Source organism: Macrotis lagotis, chromosome 5, assembly GCF_037893015.1.
Source record: "Macrotis lagotis isolate mMagLag1 chromosome 5, bilby.v1.9.chrom.fasta, whole genome shotgun sequence".
Taxonomy (NCBI): Eukaryota; Metazoa; Chordata; class Mammalia; order Peramelemorphia; family Peramelidae; genus Macrotis; species Macrotis lagotis.
Genome location: NC_133662.1, coordinates 112,400,568 through 112,414,291, shown reverse-complemented (window position 1 = coordinate 112,414,291; position 13,724 = coordinate 112,400,568). Strand labels below are relative to the sequence as shown.

General features: G+C 35.2%; 1 protein-coding gene and 1 long non-coding RNA gene across 17 annotated transcripts in view; one reads left to right on the top strand and one right to left on the bottom strand.

Moving 5' to 3' along the window:
* CDK19 (cyclin dependent kinase 19) overlaps window positions 1-13,724 on the top strand; it is a 192,409-nt gene that overhangs the window by 30,806 nt on the left and 147,879 nt on the right. For 3 of the 13 annotated variants that reach the window (XM_074187358.1, XM_074187356.1, XM_074187355.1), the window contains exons 2-3: window positions 5,995-6,056; window positions 6,410-6,465. The exons of 3 other annotated variants lie outside the window; for them this stretch is intronic. Coding sequence is in view for 1 of the 10 variants with exons in the window: in XM_074187353.1 (XP_074043454.1) it covers window positions 5,995-6,056 (62 nt within the window). In the remaining 9 variants the exon portion in view is untranslated. 7 more of the 13 variants (XM_074187360.1, XM_074187362.1, XM_074187365.1 and 4 more) reach the window with 5 other exon arrangements.
* The window catches only part of LOC141487809 (uncharacterized), a 210,948-nt gene that overhangs the window by 110,904 nt on the left and 86,320 nt on the right, over window positions 1-13,724 (bottom strand). The window lies entirely within an intron of this gene.

The following is a 13,724-nucleotide window of genomic DNA, read 5'->3' as shown; positions in this document are numbered from 1 at the left end:
GTGGATATTGAAATTTTTATACTGATACATATCCTTTTTGATAAGAAAAAACTTAGTTTTAAGATATCTTGGTAATTGTGATGGCTTTGTATTACCATACTCTAATCTCAAGGTATGATGTGCATTGGGGTGAGACTTCTCAATGTTGTAAAATCCTTGATTTTAATAGTGTGTTAATCTGTATTTCAAATAATCTCTTCTATTTTTTTTTAAGGTTTTTGCAAGGCAATGGGGTTAAATGGCTTGCCCAAGGCCACACAACTAGTCAATTATTAAGTATCTGAGGTCACATTTGAACTCAGGTCCTCCTGACTTCAGGGCCAGTGCTCTATCCACTGTACCACCTAGCTGCCCCTCTCTTCTATTTTTATATCTTTTGGCCAACTTTTTGTCAGATGTGATTTATTTTTATCTTTTACTAAGAATAGAAGAGTTAACTGCCATTTCTTGTTGTTTGTGTTCATAACAGTATCATTTTAAAGTCGAGGTTTTTTTGCTCAATTCCTTTTAAGGTTAATTTGTATGAAATAATCTCTGTAAGTTTCCTTCTTTAAGTAAATCCAAATGGCAATACATCACCATATAATGAAGGCAAATAATCTCTTTCATGAAATGCCCCTTTTCCTCTAAAATACCTTGAGTACTGTGTGACATATGTTCTTTTCAATAGCAAAAGTGTGCATCTTTTATATTTGATAGCAAATGGCTTGCTAATTGTGATGACTTTATATTATCATTAACTTATATATTGATGTATGATGTACATTTAGGGTGAGACTCATCAATAATGATAGTGGATGTTGTTAATCTATATTTAAAATCTGTAATTTTGTGTTTTCCTACTTTTTGTTAGATATATTGTTTTTTATTTTTTAAGAATAAAAAATGTCTGATATGAACTTAGAGCACCAATGTCTATCCATATGTTAAATAATACTAAGACATAATTTTTCATTTTTAGATTAACAATTAGAAGTATTACTAATTTTCTTGCTGCACCTTAGTGAATTGTACACATTCCCTGGGATTCATGTATTTTATTTTAGAAACCATTGGTCCCTGGGCAAGAAGAGATGAAGGATTGAATGAGAGTGTATGGAGAGTGGTATAGAGGAATGGAGAAATATTATAGAAATAGAATTGATAAAACTTGACAAATATTTGGATGTAGGTGGGGGGAAGGACAAGAATCAGCAATGGCTTTGAAGATGACTTGGGAAAGCTCATTGAAAAATACTGCGAAATTACCTTTTCCTTCTTTGGAATTTAAAGCCTATTCATACCCTTGTGGTTTTAGACCTATCTTGGAAGGCTCCATGCTCCAGAGTCATCTGAAACTATTCCTCTTTTTGCCAAGTAAAGCTGACAGAGAAAACTGAATGAGGGTCAGTAAAGTCTGGATATCTTTTTTTATGCTTAGCAGGGGATCACTGCTAGTAACTTTTGCTTTATAATCATTAGACATGTGTTTCAAATGAGTTTGTATTTTAAATATTTTGAAATGGATTTTCCATAGGAATCTTAAACTCAAAATTGAACTCATCCTTAACCCAAATCTTTCCCTCTTCCTAACTTTCTTATTACTAAGGGAAGGGGGTACCACCATCCTCCTCATCACTTGGGCTCATATCCTTTGTGTTATCCTCAATTTCTCAATATATGATTTAGAAACCAGTCAAATTGTCAAGTTCTGTTATTTCTACCTTTATATCCTGCATATGCAATTTTCTCTTCTCTGACATGGCCACCACCTTGGTACAGACCCTCACCTATTAGAGTACCCTGCTGTTTGGTCTCCCTGCTTCAAGTCTCTTCCCACTCAAATCCATTCTCCATTGAATTATCAAACTGGTCTTCCTAAAGCATAAGTCTGATTTTGTCATTCTTTCTTTCTAACTCCCAGTTAGCTCTAGTGGCTCCCTAATATCTCTAGAATCAAGTATATTTGACCTTTGATATGTCCTTCAGTACCTGGCAAATTTTTTTCTTTCCCAGTCTTATACCTTATTCCCCTCCAGGTGCTCTTTTTGGTGTTTTTTTTTTTTTTTTTTTTTAGGCAAATGGGGTTAAGTGGCTTGCCCAAGGCCACACAGCTAGGTAATTACTAAGTGTCTGAGACCTGATTTGAACCCAGGTACTCCTGACTCCAGGGCCGGTGCTTTATCCACTACGCCACCTAGCCGCCCCCCAGGTGCTCTTTTTAATCCAATGACAATGACCTTCTTGCTGTTCCTCACACAAGATGCCTCCAGCTCCATATATTTTCACTGCCCCCCCCCCTTCCTTTTATGCCTGGAGCCTTCTCCCCTTTTAATCTCTATTTATGGCTTCTTCTTCTTCTTCTTCTTCTTCTTCTTTTTTTTTTTTTTTTTTTTTTGGTAAGGCAAATGGGGTTAAGTGGCTTGCCCAAGGCCACACAGCTAGGTAATTATTAAGTGTCTGAGGCCGATTTGAACTCAGCTACTCCTGACTCCGGGGCCGGTGCTCTATCCACTGCGCCACCTAGGCGCCCCTTATGGCTTTTTTCAAGTTTCATCTAAAGCCCACTTTGAAGTGTTTTCCTCCTCCTCCGATTCCTTCTTAATGATAGTGCTCTGAAATATCTTCAGTTTATCATATAAATATAGTATGTTTTTTATATATTTTTATAACATGTGTGTTTTTACATGTATATATGTATATGTGTGGATAGATTAGATTATATAGCTAGTTGTTCAGTTGTTTCAGTTGTGTGTGACTCTTCATTGACCCCATTTGGGATTTTTCTTATCAAAGATTTTGGAGTGTTCCTTCTACAGCTCATTTACAATTGAAAAAACGTAAGCAAACAGGGTTAAGTGACTTGTTGAGACCACACAGTTGGTGTTTGAGGCTATATTTGAACTCATGAAGATGAGTTTTCCTGCCTTCTATGTTCCCATACTCTTATCTGCTATATCATCCAGCTTCTCTATCTCCACTCTACCCCCACATTTATTTCTGTAAATATTGTCTCCTCTAATAGATTATGAGCTTTTTCAGAGCAAGGATTACCTTTTGCTTTTCTTTTTTTTCTCGGGTTATAAGTCTGGTACATAGTAAATGCTTAATAAATGATGGTGATTCATCCCTTGGCTGCCATGTCTCTCTACTTGGTAAAGTGTTTGTAGTTTAAAGTGGTATCTGATATGACAACTATTTTAATATTAATTATACTAATGAAGGAAATTGTGATAATTAAGATCAATATCTTTCTTTTTTTTATTTCCAGTTTATCAGCATGATAGCTTGTGGGAATACTTCCTTTTTTTTTTCTAGACTTTTGCAAGGCAGTGGGGTTAAGTGGCTTGCCCAAGGCCACACAGCTAGGTAATTATTAAGTGTCTGAAGTCGAATTTGAACTCAGGTACTCCTGACTCCAGGTCCGGTTGCTCTATCCACTGTGCCACTTAGCCTCCCGTGGGAATAACTCTTAATGAGATAGTTGGAGTTGTGTAATGTTGACTCAGTACTTGTTTTGAAAAAAATTATTATTAGTTATGACCTTTGTTCTATCTGGTTGATTAGACTGTACCCACAGATTCTTATATGATTTCCAATATTACTATATTATTTCTTATCTGTTAAGTTTTAGATAGTTTCATTTTTGGATGTTTGGATGTTTTCAATTATCTGATTTTCTTCTAAGAAAGTATTCATGAATAAGTGGGAAATTTCAAATCTTTGGTCTTTTTAATTTTTAAACCTGAACAATCTTTTCCCATATACATTTTGCCTTCTCTTTTGCTTCCATTTTTGTATTGAAATTTCTGAATATTAAAGAATATGTTGACTTGGAAGCTGAGAGGTTATTACAAAATTTTTAATAGAATTTTTGTACCTCTTCATTATTATAACACATGTTGACCATTAAATTAACACTGTTTTTTTTCATCTTTATGTTCAATATGACCACTGCATGAGGAAATGACCCAAATGTCTCATGAAATGTTTGTTCTGATGAAACCAACTAACTTTGCTAGGACTTGTGAGCCATTCTTTCATTAAGCTGAAGTGTTCTTTTTTTCATTTGTGGATTTCATTTATAATAAAGCCTGCCATGTTGATGGGACTTTATTAATGCTTTTAATAGAACTTAAATTTTTGGGATTTGGACAGTGATCCTACATTTATAGTACCAACAAGTTGTTAATTTGCAGACTATAACATTTTATCACTCTTGGCATACACTGATCATTTTCCCACCACTAACCACTGTTAATTCTTGAAACAAGAGACTAGAACTGACAGGGCCCGCATGTGCTCATATGCGTGTGTGTGTGTGTGTGTGTGTGTGTGTGTGTGTGTGTGTGTGATGGGTTGTCTTGGCTAGCAGACAATTTACTGGTGATTCTCCCTTTTAGGAATAATCCTTTTGGTCTCCCTTACCAGGCCTATTCTTGAACAATTTGATAAACTCTACCTGTAGCTTACACTTAATGGGGCGTTGCCTCTGAATACTCTGGATCACTCCAGTGACTTAATGATACATTAGCATGGGAATTTGTTGAGGTTGAAATTAATTTTATTCATATTAATTTTTTAAGGTAATAGAACCCAGGAACTCTTGATTATTTGGGGATCTTATTTGCCACTCAATAGATTTTATAGTTCTTTCCTTCCTCAGTTTTTAAAATTTTTATTTGTTTATCTGATTTCTCCTCAGCTCACATTAATTATATTTCCCTGTATCTTTTGAAATGTAAGTCTTTTTATTTGATGGAATTCCTCATTTATTTTAAATGAAAATTTGCTACTCTGTAAGGATATCTTTTACCATTGTACTCTCATTCTACCTCTTTTTCTACTCCTTTAATTCTTTTGTCTCCTCTTTTGTTTTGGAACTTAATGTTTTCTCACCTTAACTCCCCCTCCTAATTCAATGGAGCTAGTACTGTTTTAAACCTTAAATGCTTAATAAGGTTTGAATTGATACTTTTATTAAGCATTTATGTTCAGACCATAAATGCATTCTAATTTTTGGGAGAATTGTCATATGTATATATATTATACGAAATAATAATGTATTAGAAAGGTACAAAGTGTCCATATCAAGTCTGGCTGGGACAAAGTATTTTTATTAAATGGGGGGGGGTAAGGAAAGGCTTCTTGAAGGGGAGTGATCAGTAAAAAAAATAGGCTGGTACATTTTCTAGATTGAAATTTTATTCAAGGCACAGACTTCTAATACTTGAACTTTACAAAATATTTTCTCAGAACAGTCCTGAAAGATAGTGTAAATATTGTCTCCATTTTACAGAGGAGGGGAATTGAGTTGAGATTGGAGCAAAGGTCCTCTCATTCTAAATTTTTTTTTTTTACCCACCTACTATTGTCTCATTCTAAATGAGTTAGCAAACTTTTTTTTTCTTTTTAAGATTGGGAAGATCTGAGTATGTTTGGCTACAAGATCTAAAGGGGTCAATTGCAAATGGAAAGACTGAAGATATATGAAATTTGAATGGAATGATTGTTTAAACAATATGATCTTTTGAACATTTCCTGGAAAGATATCTTCCTACCTTTTTAACTTTACATGAACCTTGAAATAAAGATGAGATAAAGGCTAATATAGCTCTTGGGACCATCAAACTTTGGGAACAAGAGTTTTTGAAAAGTTGTATTTAAATTTTTCTCCATACTGTTATAATGAATTATCATAATCTATTTACTTTAATAACTACATTTAAATCTTTATTATAAATTTCCTTATCCCTGGAGCAATTATTTTTGTCAGGTAGGCCAAGTCTGAATTTTTTATATTTAAAATTCAATTCATTAACTAAATGAAATATAATATTTGAAAATTATCAATATAGTGTTGGGTTTGCATGTTGTCAAACCTAACTCTGCTATTTTTTTTTTTTTTTGGGGGAAGATGTATAGACTTGTAATAGGCATTTGGCATTTTATGTTTTGGGAAGTAGAACAAATCTGCATAAACTTCTCTGCCTTTTGCCTCTGCTATGTTCGTAGATTCCAGAAGGGCTTCCTGTATGGACTTCAAGCCTTGGAGGTAGCAGAATATTCAGCAGAAGGTAAAGAGGAGTGTTGCCTTCTGGTGTCATTGTGTGTGTGTGTGTGTGTTTGTGTGTGTGTGTGTGTGTGTGTGTGTGTGTGTGTGTGTGTGCTGGGTTGGGTGCCATGATATGATACTGCTTTTCAGGAAGGATACCAAAATATATTAACAATTTAAATAGTGTCCTCATATATGATACCCAGATTTTTATAAGGTGAAATTATCTTTAAGTCTCTGGACTTCTTGATTATCTTGCCCTTGCCCTTAAAAAATAGCAACTCTTTATTTTGCTTGACTATAGATAATTAGGAAAAAAGAGATGATTATTGGGATATATAATGTTTACTGTACATTTTCTTGCACTCTCTTTAGTAGAATAGATCTTCATATTTAATCGAGAGATTATCTAGATCATGACTCACTTAAGGGTAAGTATTTTTATTACAGGAAGACTGTCATTGAAATTTCATTATATGAAGAAAATACCAGAAAGTTTCATTTAGATAGTAAATTTGCTAAGTGCTTGTCCTTTGGGAATTCAATACTTTTCTCTAAGGTTCCCTTTTTTTTTTAAACTCCCATGGAGGGGGAAATACTTATAAAACCTTTATACATATACATATACATATACATACATATATATTATATATATATAATATATATATATATAATATATATATAAAATCTGTTTTTTTAACAAGTTGGTAAATATGACTAATAGATTTTGAAATCTTTATCCTGGTTAACACTTTTTATATTTTAGAGAAAGAGTTTGATTTTTAAATGCCAGATGGAAATATTCATTGAAGCTGTAAAACTGCTTTGAAAAATTCATGGAGGATACACTTTATTTTTTACAAGGCAGTGGTGTTAAGTGACTTACCAGGTAAATATTAAGCATCTGAGGTAGGATTTGTATTCAGGTCCTTCTGACTCCAGGGTGGGTACTCTATCCACTGCACACCTGGCTGTCCCTAGGATGCATGCCCCCCCCCCATCCTTTAAGACTTTATTTATTTTGAGTTTTACAGTTTTTCCCCTAATCTCCACCCCCCCAGAAGGCAGTCTGTTAGTCTTTTACATTGTTTCCATGGTATACATTGATGTAAGTTGAATGTGATGAGAGAGAAATCATATCCTTAAGGAAGAAACATAAAGTATAAGAGATAGCTGTATTACATAATAAGATACCGGGTCTCCCCCCCCCCCCCCCCATTAAAGATAATAGTCTTTGGTCTTTGTTCAGACTCCACGATTATTTTCCTGGATACAGATGGTATGCTCCATCGTAGATACCCCAAAATTGTCCCTAATTACTGCACTGATAGAATGAGCAAGTCCATCAAGGTTGATCATCACCCCTATGTTGCTGTTAGGGTGTACAATGTTTTTCTGGTTCTGCTCATCTCGCTCAGCATCAGTTCATGTAGATCCTTCTAGGCTTCCCTGAATTCCCGTCCCTCCTGGATTCTAATAGAACAATAGTATTCCATCACATACATATACCACAGTTTGTTAGGCCATTCCCTAATTGAAGGACATTCACTTAATTTCCAATTCTTTGCTACCACAAACAGGGCTGCTATGAATATTTTTGTACAAGTGATGTTTTTACCCTTTTTTTTAATCATCTCTTCATAGTATGGTCCCAGTGGTGGTATTGCTGGATTAAAGGGTATGCATTTTTGTTGCCCTTTGGGTGTTATCAGGATGCACTTTTAAAGAAAGATAGTCCAGCCTCCGGAAACTATTCTTGGACAAATTAAACATTCTATGATATAATTCTGCTTGGAGTTGTACATATGAAATGATTCTCTTTCAGTTCTTTAATCAGCTGTTCAAATATTAGAGTAACAATACCTATTCATGAGGAACTTATGTTCTAATGAAGTAGACAAGTATGTACAATAAAAATAAAAATAGCAAAAACAGCAATAAAATACAGCAAAAAATAAAGTGATTATTTGATGGTTTGAGAGGGATGACCCTTGAAGTTAGGGGGAATTCAAGAAGGGTTTGCTTTAGAATATGCTGCTTAAGCTGCACTTTAAAGGGAAGCATTTTTTTGTTTTTTGTTTTGCAGGGCAATGGGGTTAAATGACTTGCCCAAGGTCACACAGCTAGGCAGTTATTAAGTGTCTGAGGCTGGATTTGAACTCAGGTACTCCTGACTCCAGGGCTGGTGCTCTATCCACTGCATCACCTAGACACCCCAGAAAACATTTTTAAGGAACTATGAGTGCATCCTGGGTTTATGGGACAGGCCATGCAAAAGTGTAGTTATCATGTGAGGAAAAGAAAGCAGGTTATTTTAAATGAATCTTAAGGGAATTGACAGGATAATTAATGTATCAAATGAGACTAGAAAAGATCCATTGGAGCCATATTGTGAAGGACTTTAAAAGCTTAACAGAAGAGTTTATATATATGATACTAGGAGCAATAGGAAGTAAGGAAAATTATTTTAGTAGTAGATATTTAGGCTGAATTGGAATAAGAGCCTTGAGGTAGGGAGTTTAATCAGGAGACACTTGCAATAATGGAAGTGAGAGACAGTGAGAGCTTGAACTCTGTTATTAGTTATGTTATTGAGAAGGAGTAGGATATAAGATGCCATGGTGGTAGAAATAGATGAGATTTGGCAGTTGTGATATGTATGATGAGGAGGGAAAATGAGAAGTCTAGAACAGACTGTGAGGTTATGAACTTGGGAGAGACAGGTAGGATGGTAGTGCCTTGGACAGACATAGCAGAGTTTGAAAAGGTGGAGGATTTGGGAGAAAAGATGAGTTTAGTTTGAGGTATGTTGAATTTCAGGTGTCAGCTAGTTTGAAATATCTAATAGGCAATTGGTGATGTGGGACTAAAGTATAAGGCAGAGAATGACCAGAGAGGCATGAATAAAGAGAAGACAAAAATCTTTTATTAAGCATTACTATGTGCCAGTCACTTTAATTTGCAGATATTTCAATTGATGAGAATGAACTGACTGAGGAGAGTTAGAAAGTGAAAGGAGAGAAGTAGTCACAAACATTAAATTGATTAGTTGAGAAGAATGAGGATTAAGAAAAAACACTATTATTCCTAGCAGTTTAGAAATCATTGGAAACTTTGAGAGAGCAGATTCATTTATTTGGGTGATGATCTCTGAAGCCATATTGCAAAGAAATGCTAGATGAATGAATGATGTAGAGAAGGAGGAAGGGAGTGAGTTTAGATGACATTTTCCAAGTCTTTGTTTGATAAAGGGAGACTAGAGATACAATGGGATAGCTTGATGGGTTGGGAGGACCTAGGGAAGGGTTTTTAGTGATGGAGGAGACGGAGGTGTGTTTGAAGAAGGAAGAGAAGGTTCATGTCAAATCTGTAAGAATTTATTCAACACCTACTCTGGGCCAGACACTGTGCTAAGCAATGGGAATAAAAAAGAAAGGCAAAAACTCAGACTTCTTAGGGTTCTCACATTCTCAAACAAGATATGTGCAATATATATTGAGAATAGTTTCAAAAGGAAGGGACTAAAGGTTCAGGAAGATTAGGAAAATGCCTTTTTAGAAGGTGGACCATTAGCTGAGACCTAAAGGAGTAACAGAGTCTGAGGAGTGAGAGAATTTCAGGCATCAGGAAACAGCCAGAAAGAACACTTGGAGTCAGGAATTGAATTATTTTGTGTGAGGTAATGGACCTCAGAAAAATACATACAGGGGATGGGGGGAGTAAGGTATACAAAGACTGGAAAGGTAGGAAGGGGCCAGGTTATAAAGACCTTTAAAAGCCAGACAAGTTTTTATATTTGATCTTGAAGGGAATAGGGAGTCATTGGAGTAGGTTGCAAGGCAGGAAATCACCTCGTCAGATGTATGCTTTCTAGGAACATCAGTTTGACAGCTTGAGTGTAGGTTAGATGGAGTATTGGAATAATTAAGGCATGAGGTGATCAGAGCCTGTCCTGGGGTGTTGGCAGTGTCACAGGATTGGAATGGGTGATAATTTGAAAGTAGAAATGACAAGACTTGGCATTTGATTGGATATGGGTCTGAGAGAGAGAGAGGTAGGAGTCACAGACATCCAGTTTGCTCCCTGGAGTGATTGAGAGGATATTGGTACCCTTGACAGTAATAGGAACTGCAGGGAGGGGACAGTTTTGGGGTAAGCTAATAAGCTTAGTCTTGGGCATGTTAAGGTGTCTCCTTTGAATATCTCGTTTGAAATGGCTAGAAGGAAGTTGGAGATGTGCTAGTGGAAGTCAGATACAGCATTTGCCTATTCCTAATGGTTGAATTCATGATAGTTAATGGATAAGATCACTAAGGGAAATAAAAAGGAGGGCAAAGTGAAGTGTCTAGGACAGAACTGTGAGGGATGTTGATCAGTTGATCAGTCTGATCTGGATGAAGATCTAGGAGAGAGACTAAGAAGGAATGGTCAGGTAGGAGAAGAACAAGAGAGATAAGAGAGCATCTAGAAGAAGAGAGTAGTTCATAGCTGCAGAGAGGATAAGATGCTTAAAGATTGAGAAAAACCTATTGGACTTGGCAATTAAGAGATCGTTAGTAACTTGGTAATGTTTTTATACTTTCTCCCAAAGAGCCATCTCTTGTAACAAAGAATAAAGGAAAAAAAAGTTCAGTTAAGAATCAACATATTGAAAAGTCTTATATTACACTATATTATAGTTTTTCACATCTCTTTACAGAAGCTGGGGAAGGTGCCTTCTAATCTATCTTTTTTGAGAACAAACTTATTCATTAGACTTTTACTAAATTTTTTTTAATTATTATGCTTTTGTACTTTTTATTTTTCTATTATTGTTTCTATATATCTTTATAAAGTTAGATATAGATAATTATTGCTAGATGTCTATAGAAGACATGTCTATCTATATTTATTTAGTCATTGTGTATTATTTTTCTGATTCTTCATATTTTATAACAGCTCATATTTCTTCCTTTACTCTGAATTCCTCATTTCTAGTTTATTACAGAACACAATTTATCCCTAGACTGTAATTTGTTTAGCCATTTCCTAATTGATGAATATCTGCTTTCTTTCCATATTATTTTTGCTACTTAAAACAAATGCTACTATTAATAGTTTGGTATGTTGGAGATTTTTCTTTTTGTTATTAATTTTTTCAGGGTATTTGCATAGCTTTGGCCCTTCTGGGGAAGCCAGGCTTGACTTTTCAGATTGGTTTGATCAATTCATTGATCCACCAACAGTGGATCAAAGCCTTGAAAAGTCTGCAAGCCAAGACTAAAATGAAAGGAGCATTGGTGCATGACTTCCCTCCCTCCCTCATTTTTCAGCAAAGCCTTTATTTTTTCTATATACCTGCAAAGATAGTTTTTCATATTCATCCCTTTGAAAATTTTTGTGTTTCACATTTTTCTACTACCCTCCCTTCCCTTCCTCCTCCCCATAAGTTGTACATATACAATCATGTCAATGTTGTAAAGAAGAATTAGAACCAAGGTGGGGAAAATCATGAGAAAGCAAAATAAGTTTTAAAAAGTGAACATAGTATGTTTTTTACTTTTTACTTTATTCAGACTCCATAGATTTTTCTCTGGATGTGGATGAACTGATGAGAGGAGCTACATCTAACATAGTTGGTCATCTTATGATGTAGCTGTTAATGTGTACCATATTCTCTCAATGTCAGATCAAGTGTGTGACTTTTTGTTAGCATATGATTGTGCCTCTGAGGCTGGGATGCAACACAGTATGGGTTGATTGTCTGTGCTTATGTTAATTTTGATCTGACATTAAACACCAAGGGAACAGAGGTTCTCCACCAGTCAAGCACCACATCTTCTATACATGGAACCAGAGGATACAGCAATTGAAGATATTTGGAATGCTATGGATCAGTTCACTACCCTTGGCAGCTTATTTTCCAGGGATGTCCATATTGATGATGAAGTTAATGTGCACATTGCCAGCTCAGTGTTTAAGAGACATTGAAACTGAAGTTCTGCAGAGCCATAGTACTGACTTCTTTGGATGCTAGAAAATTGAACTGCTTCTATTTGAATTATTTTTGAAAGAATTTGAAGATTATTTGGTGAGATAAGGTAACTTCCTAGCATTTAAAATCTTCTGCACCATGCAATACCAATGAACTGACCACGTATTCTGAATGTCAGACATACATTTACCTAAAAGACTTATTTTATGGAGAATTTGCGCAAGGGAAGCACTCACAGAGGTCAGAAGAAGTGGTACAAGGACATTATCACGGTCTCTCCGAAGAACTTTAGTATCGATTATGAGATAGGTGATGCTGGCATAGGACTGCCCAGTGTGTCATGCCTTCCTCAAAGAAGCCTCTGTGCTCTATGAACAAAGCAGGATTGCAGTTGTACAAAGAAAACATGAGACATGCAAATCTGGAGATATTCCAAATAGATTACTTTTTTTTTTTTTTTTTAGGTTTTTGCATGGCAGACAGGATTAAGTGGCTTGCCCAAGGCCACACAGCTAGATAATTATTAAGTGTTTGAGACCGGATTTGAACCCAGGTACTCCTGACTCCAGGGCCGGTGCTTTATCCACTACGCCACCTAGCCACCCCATCAAATAGATTACTTTTGCCCTACTTTGGTAACCTTCTGATCTCTGGTTGGGTTGACTAGCTACAGTCAAATATACCTTACCTTGACCCCAACATAGTGATGTCTTTTTGGTATGAAGAATAAACTATAGCAGTGTCTATTTTATTATTTGATCTTTTCAACATTAATAATAATAATACCCCTCTTTTGTCACCCTTGCTAATTTTTGAGTGAAACCTTAGATTTAATTTGATTTATGTTTCTCTTGTGATTTGGAGCTTTTTTCCATATAATTGATGAGTTTACAGTTTTTTTTTGAGAACTGTATGTTCATATCCCTTGATCACTTTATAGAGGAATAACTTTTGATTTTATGTATTTGTTAGTTGTATATAAATCTTGGATAGCAGACCCTTATCAGAAATGTTTTTCCATAGCAGACTCATGAGAATGCATAGTTAAATTTTTTTCATAGTAAATATTTATTGACATCTTTTGCTTTTAAATTGTCTAAATTTTTTATATTTTTCCATTAGCCTTTCCAGAGAGTCATCTCAGATAATTATTACTTTTCCAAAAGAAAAACAGAGAAAAAATGATGAGTAAAGAAATCAGCAAAACTGATCAATACATTTGGGGGGAAAAATCTCATAAATATATATTTGAGCCCCTTGGATTTTCTTTCTTCTGCAGAGGAGTTGAGAAAGGGAACCTAGTTCTTAATTTCAATTTCATCTTCATAAAACCAGTCACTTGAGTTGTAGAGAACCTTAGAAGTCACATAGTTCAACCTCCTGTGTGGTTTAGGAATCTGTTCTATATGGTTCTCATGAGATATGACTTTCCAATTTTTACTTGGAATATAATTAGTGATAGGAGCTTCTTGGGGAATCCTCTTCCATATTTAGAGAATATTAGCTGTTAGAAGTGACTTCCATATATTGATTTGATCCTCTTTATTCCTTTTCCTTTTTGGTTCTAGCATAACAATCTTTATCTTCTCCATTCTCCCAATTATTTAGGAACATAGTCCTTGGATGGGAGTCTATTGACAGTCTAGATCCAATCTCTGGCTTTATATCATTATTCTCTGACATGATTTCTAGAATCATTTGTATAGATTGTAAGGG